Genomic DNA, 7108 nt, shown 5'->3' with positions numbered 1-7108 from the left:
TCTGAGTCTGTAACTCTGAGTTGTGAATTTCTTAGACAAGAAATAGTTGTGAGAAATGTCTACATTTCTATGAGATCACCTTTGACTTTTCTAAACTCCAAGAATTACAGGCCCCGCCTTTCCCCTCTCACAAATGAATCATCTCATTCCAGGAAGCACTTCAATGGGACTTCCTCTCCGACAAGTACATCTTTCCATAGTTATAAGGAGACTAAATGTAGGCTGAACTCCAGGCCTCACCAAAGCACTATATAATTGGACTTTTACTGCTGGACCCATTCCCCTTGTAAACAAAGCTAACAGGCCACCTTCTTCCTCATTGCTTCCTGCACCTACATGTTACCTTTCATTCATCCTCTGAAGGGAAACAATTCCCAGACTCTCCACCACTCTCAACCTATCTTCCTTTTGAAACATTTCTCCTACTAAGTGGATGACTTTATTGTTGAGAATGTGCTGCTGGGAAAGCAGAGCAAGTCAGGCAGCATCCAAGGAGCAGGAAAATCGACATTTCGGGAATAAGCCCTTCATTAGGAATCATCAGGATTCCTGATGATGGCCTTATGCCCGAAACACTGATTTTCCTGCTCCTCGGCTGCTGCCTGACCTGCTGTGTTTTCCCAGCACCACATTCTCGACTCTGATCTCCAGCATCTGCAGTCCTCACTTTCTCCCATGTAACTTTTATTGCATTCCTTTGACCATGAGCTTTGTCTCTTATGCCTCACACATAAACACCCACAAAAATAATTCCTTTCTGTGCTTTTTCTTTATATCCTTTTTGTTTGGTTTTACTATTCATTCTTACCTTCTAACTTAGATCACTTAGTTGGCATGGTGGCTCAGTGTACCTGGGTTCGAATCCAGTCTTGGGTGACTGGCTGTGTGTGGAGTTAGCACATTCGCCTTGTGTCTGTGCAGGTGCTCCAGTTTCCACCCACAGTCCAAAGCTGTGCAAGTTTGGTGGATTGGCCATGCTCGATCACCCCATAGTGTCAAGACACATGCAGGCTGGATGGTTTAACCAGGCAGGGAGAGGGTGAATCTGAGTAAGATGCTCTTCAGAGGGTCAGTATGGACTTATTGGGCCAAATGGTCTGTTTCCATACTTCAGGGATGCTAAGGCTCTGTTTCTGTACAAGTTAAATTGATTTTGTACACCTCTCACTGCCTGTCAATGTATGCATGACAGGAGGTGATGGCCTAGTGGTGTTATTACTTAGCCTGTTAATCCAGAGACCCAGATAAAGTTCTAGGGATGCTGGGTTCAAATCCCATCACAGCAGATGGTGGAATTTGAATTCAATAAAAATGTCTGGAGTTAAAAATCTAATGATGATTCTGATTGTCAGAAGAAAACATCTGGTTCACTAATGCCCTTTTGGGAAGGAAACTGCCAACCTTACCTGGTCTGGGCCTACATGTGACTCCAGACCCACAGCAATGTGGTTGACTCTTAACTGCCCTCTGGGGCAATTAGGGATGGGTAATAAATACTGCCTAGCCAGTGACACCCTCATCCTGTGAATGAATAAATGAAAAAAAGAGAGGTTTGTCCAGTTTTCTATGAGTGGTCTTATTCCACGGAAAGTTGTCTGACCGAAATTATGATCTTAGTAACTGTTTCAAGTTCTCCCTTTATCATAACGTTGAACCTGATCGTATTCATCTCACTGTTGGATAAATCTTAATGCCCTGTTAGGCCATCAAGTAAATCTGTCTCATTGCCAGATTGAGCATGGGCTGTCAGCGACACTCACGTCCCATAATTATATACAAAACATACATGGTACTGTCATCAATCCTATCTAACCAAAGTGGAAACATGAATCAATCACAGTTTAATCAGTTAGTGGTGGTCTCAGCATAGTGTGAACAGGCACTTTTGGCAACACAAGCAGGCACGACTAGGATTTGAATCCAGGATCGCCTGTTGCCTAGGCAGGCACCTTAACAATCTAAACCATGGTACAACAGGAGGATGTGACACCGAACTTTTGACAAAGCAAGCAGGCACCACTGGGCCTGAACTGCTGTGCTCTTCCAGCACCACTAATCCAGAATCTGGTTTCCAGCATCTGCAGTCATTGTTTTTACCATAGTATGAACTGGCAATTGTGACAAATTCAGAATAAATAGGTAGCATTGCATCAGTCAGCAATTGATTATTATGTTCAGAAGAAATCAATAAAGTGAATTGTTTATTTTGTCTGTTTTTAATTTGAAGTATTTCAGAATCATATCATGCAACATTGGCCTTCATCACAGTATATAATTTTACATATTGAGAAATATGAATATTGCAATCTCTTGTTACTGACTTTAGATATTACTAGGTCAGAGATCAGATGACACCAGGTTTATTTGAAATCTCAAGCTTTCAGAGCGCAGCTCCTTCATCAGGTGAACTTTCCAGTAACTCTAGTGAATAAGCACTTCACCGACGAAAGCTTGTGATTTCAAATAAAGCTGTAAGACTATAACCTGGTGTAATGTGACTTCTGAGCTTGTCCACCCCAGTCCAACACTGGCAACTCCACACCTTAAATATTATTGATGTTTTGAGGTAAAATCAACAGTGCTGTACTCATAAATTTGAAGTTCTGCCAGTTGTACCATCCTTTTGGTGTGCTATCTGTTTGTTACGTCAGTCTACCCAAAATCTTGCTGCTGTAGCACAGCTCATGAATGGGCTGGGTGCCAGATAAGTGGCTCATTTCCCTGATCACCTGGCTTCCCATTGTGGCATCATCATTGGTGTAATAATTTGAGCTGTTTAACCTTGCCAGCCTCTGCACAGCGGGGACGGCACTGACTGTAGTTGCCTGTGCAGAGGAAGCAAATATTAATTGATAACCACACCCCACCCCCTCCACCCCCCCCCACCCCAGAGTTTATAGAAACTCAAGACCAACAAGCACCTTCTCTCAACGTGTTTACATATCGTCGGCCAACATGATCAAAACGGTGTTGAATCCTGCGGTGATCATTGACAATGGATCTGGACTCTGCAAGTCTGGGATAGTGGGTGACAGCATCCCCACATCAGTTATACCATCGGTTGTGGGCTGTTCTAAGTTGACAAAGGGATCACGCAATGCCAATCTCAAAGACTATTATGTTGGTAAGGCAGCACAAAGCAGAAGAGATGTCTTGGCTTTGAAGCATCCAATTGAGCGTGGCGTAGTGACCTCTTGGGAGGAGATGGAGATGATTTGGAGATATATATATGGTTTCGAACTGCGTGTGAAGTCCAAAGAGAGGCCAATTTTGTTGACTGCTGCCCCTCTGACTCCTTTCTCTAACAGAGAGAAAATGGCCGAGATAATGTTCGAAGGCTTTTCAGTGCCAGCAATGTTCGTTGCCATTCCAGCCACATTGGCCCTTTATGCATCCGGCCGTACCCGAGGTATAGTGCTAGATAGTGGCTATGGAATAACGGATGCTGTGCCCATCTACGAAGGCTACTACCTTCCGGACGCTGTACAAAGGCTGAACCTTGCCGGGAGTGACATCACCGAAAACCTTTGGAGGCTCATGTTGGAGAACAGGCATTCTTCCACTGAGAAAATGGAGACAGAACTCGTCCAGGAAATCAAGGAAAAACTCTGCTACATCTCTCTCGACCCTAAGCAAGAGAGCAAGAAGCCGGCCGATGAACTCCAACATGAGTATCAGATGCCAGACGGGACTCAGATTGTGGTCAAAAATGAGCTGTTTGGTGCACCGGAATTGCTTTTTGCCCCTGACAGTGTTGGAGTGAAGGAAGGTGGAATCCACAAGCTGATATTGAGCAGCATCGCAAGATGTGAACAACGGTTGCACAAAGAATTCCACAGTAACATGCTGCTGTCTGGTGGTTCAACTCTCTTCTCAGGCATGGAGGATCGTTTACTCAAAGAAATCAAGCTGCACACGCCGAGTGGAGTCCAAGTGAAGATCATCGCCCCACTGGAAAGGAACTATTCTGTTTGGGTGGGCGCTTCAATTTTAACAAGTTTAGCATCCTTTAAACATATGTGGATCACTCTCAGTGATTATAATGACTTTGGGCCATCTGTGGTGAACAAGAGGTGTCTTTAAAAGCTGTTTGTTCCGAAGTGTGACTGTTGAAATCAAATTTTTAAAATGTACGCGATCAAATACTAGTTCATAAATCACGATGTCTTGAGTGCTGGTCAAATCACAAAAGATTTGGAATTAATATTTCTTGCGGGTAGTTCTGGTTTTTGATTATATTTCTTGACACGCTTTCATTGTACAAATGGGAACAGTCCTGCATAGTGCACCAAAGAAAACTGAGCCTAAGAACTATCTGTAATAGGGTCACTGACTTTTAAAATGAGCCTGTACTTTCTTCATTGTCAGGTCGTTAATAATTACAGTGCTTCCAGAGTCTACAGTTTTGCATGTAATCCTTTCTTCCCCCTTTGCTGGAGACTACCCTCTTACGTTATAGCATGTCTCGATGTAATCTGATGCAACTCCACTATTATTGTCACAAACAAAAACAGAAATTGCTGAAAAAGCTCAGCGGGTCTGGCAGCATCTGTGGAGAGAAATCAGAGGGAAAAAGTTTAAGGGAGATATGCGTGAAAAGTTCTTCACGCAGAAGTTGGTGGGTGCCTGGAACGCGTTGCCAGCGGAGGTGGTAGAGGTGGGTACAATAGTGTCTTTTAAGATGTATCTAAACAGCTACATGAATGGACAAGGAGCAGAGGGATACAGATCCTTGGAAAATAGGTGACAGGTTTAGATAGAGGATCTAGATCAGTGCCGGCTTGAAGGGCCGAAGGGCCTGTTCCTGTGCTGTAAATTTCTTTGTTCTTTGTTCTTAATGATTTGGGTCCAGTGACCCTTCGTCAGGATGCTATTACTGTCCTCAGACCATGACAAGAAAGGCACCATTGCATAAAATTAATCCTGATCCAGGTTCTGCAAGGCCTAAAATTCCCTAATTACAGAAAGTGAAATATTTTGAGTTTGCTTCAGGCTCTGTGGTGCTGGCTGACCTCAGCCAGGCCATTACATATTCTCTTCAGCAACAGAGGGGCTAAGCCACACATTTTTTCCGCTTCTGATGACCTTACTGCAAAATGCATGTGGACATAAAGCATTTCAGCTGAGTAATGGTCGGAGTTTAACCTTAACACCCTCCTTGGCTAAAGAGTTTGCAAACAGACCTCACACATTGAGTATTGAACCTCAATGAGTTGGAACATTCAGGGTAAAAATAGGGACAATGCTTCTGTCGATAGATTGATTAGACACTTTTGGAGCATGGCAATACGGTGGCTCAATGGTTAGCACTGCTGCCTCGCCACATCAGGAACATAGGCTTGATTCCCAGCCTCAGGCGACTGTGTGGAGTTTGCACATTCTCCCTGTGTCTCTGTGGGTTACCTCCACGTGCTCTGGTTTCCTCCCACAATCCAAAGATGTTCAGGTTAGGGTGGATTGGCCATGGGAAATTGTCCCATGGTGTCCAGGGATGTGCAGGTTAGGTGGGTGAGCCATGGGAAATGCAGCTTTACAGGGATTGGGTGGGATGCCCTTCAGAGGGTCAGTGTGGACTTGATGAGCTGAATAGCTTGCTTCTACGCTGTAGGGATTCTAATCTAAGTTAAATGAGCTTTGCAAGTTTAGAAATGTTAAAAAGGAACAGAATAAGTAAGGAGGAAGGGTAATTTGAAAGTGGAATTTTCATCCTATTTTCTTTCATGTCTCCTTCATAACATTTCCAGCAATACCTCACAGAAGAACTGCCAGATCGGATCTTTCAGGGAACAGCTCAGCTGACAATCTTTTGCAATTAGGCACAAATGAAAGCATTAATTGAAAAAGAAATGGTCTGGATTTACAATCCTGACTGTGTGCTGTTGGCCTGATCCTCCAAGCTGCAACCTGGAAGTTTTTCATGATGAAAAGGACAAAGGGAAAGTGTGGGGTGATTCACTTTGGCAGGAGTAACAGGAATGCAGAGTACTGGGCTAATGGGAAGATTCTTGATAATGTAGATCTCGGTGTCCAGGTACAGAGATCCCTGAAAGTTGCCACCCAGGTTGATAGGGTTGTTAAGGAGGCAAACAGTGTGTTAGCTTTTATTGGTAGAGGGATTGAGGTCATGCTGCAGCTGTACAAATTGCGTACAGCTCTGATCACCGCATTATAGGAAGGATGTGGAAGCATTGGAAAGGGTTCAGAGGTGATTAACTAGGATGTTGCCTAGTATGGAAGGAAGGTCTTATGAGGAAAGGCTGAGGGACTTGAGGCTGTTTTTATTAGAGAGCAGAAGGTTGAGAGGTGACTTAATTGAGACATGTAAGATAATCAGAGGGTTAGATAGGGTGTACAGTGAGAACCTTTTTCCTCAGATGGTGGTGGCTAGCATGAGAGGACATAGCTTTAAATTGAGGGGTGATAGATATAGGATAGGTATGAGTGGTGGTATCTTTACCCAGAGAGTAGTAGGGGCATGGAATGGCCTGCCTGCAATAGTAGTAAACTCGCCAACTTTAAGGACATTTAAATGGTCATTGGATAGACATATGGATGAGAATGGAATAGTGTAGGTTAGATGGGCTTCAGATTGGTTGCACAGGTCGGTGCAACATTGAGGGCTGAAAGGCCTGTACTGCGCTGGAATGTTCTATGTTCTATGTTCATCCCTGATTATTGCACAAGCCTGTGGCAGGTCCCATAGTGCCATGTCTCAGGAGCTCTGGAAATGTTGCAGGGAATTTGATGTAGGGGCATTTCATCTGCTTCCTCCCCCCACACCCTTTGAATGTGTGTGTTAGAAAGTATAGAGTCAGGCAATGTGCTGTGCTGTGTAAATGACGCAGTGTAAGTCTACCATACCACCATCGAAACTCATTGTTACTTTATTACAGGATAACACTTTTGATCCATTAATTGTAAACAGTAGAGGTGTTCAAAACTATGAGGGGTTTTAATAGAATAGACAAGGACAAACTTTTAATTGGCAAGAGAATTGGTCACAGGTTTAAGATAAATGGTAAAAGAAACCCATTGAAAAGATGAGACATTGAGTTATAATTTGGAACACACTCCCTCACAGGAAACATTTACAAAAGCAGATTTCAAA

General features: G+C 43.6%; 1 protein-coding gene across 1 annotated transcript; it reads left to right on the top strand.

The window, feature by feature from the left end:
• The first annotated feature begins 2955 nt into the window (after window positions 1–2955).
• LOC140491833 (actin-1-like) lies at window positions 2956–4083 on the top strand. The gene is made up of 2 exons (XM_072590227.1): window positions 2956–3211; window positions 3323–4083. The coding sequence occupies exons 1-2, from the start codon at window positions 2956–2958 to the stop codon at window positions 4081–4083; spliced, it is 1017 nt and encodes a 338-aa protein (XP_072446328.1).
• Window positions 4084–7108: the final 3025 nt, after the last annotated feature.

Source organism: Chiloscyllium punctatum, chromosome 20, assembly GCF_047496795.1.
Source record: "Chiloscyllium punctatum isolate Juve2018m chromosome 20, sChiPun1.3, whole genome shotgun sequence".
Lineage (NCBI taxonomy): Eukaryota > Metazoa > Chordata > Chondrichthyes > Orectolobiformes > Hemiscylliidae > Chiloscyllium > Chiloscyllium punctatum.
Note: the sequence above shows the minus strand (reverse complement) of the source record. Positions and strands in the feature narration are given on the sequence as shown.

Excerpts from the sequence above, each read along its gene's own strand:
- LOC140491833 (XM_072590227.1), top strand. The coding sequence starts at position 2,956 with ATGATCAAAACGGTGTTGAATCCTGCGGTGATCATTGACAATGGATCT. Across the intron at positions 3,212-3,322 it reads CTCTTGGGAGGAGATGGAGA|AGATAATGTTCGAAGGCTTT; the intron begins TGATTTGGAGAT and ends AGAAAATGGCCG.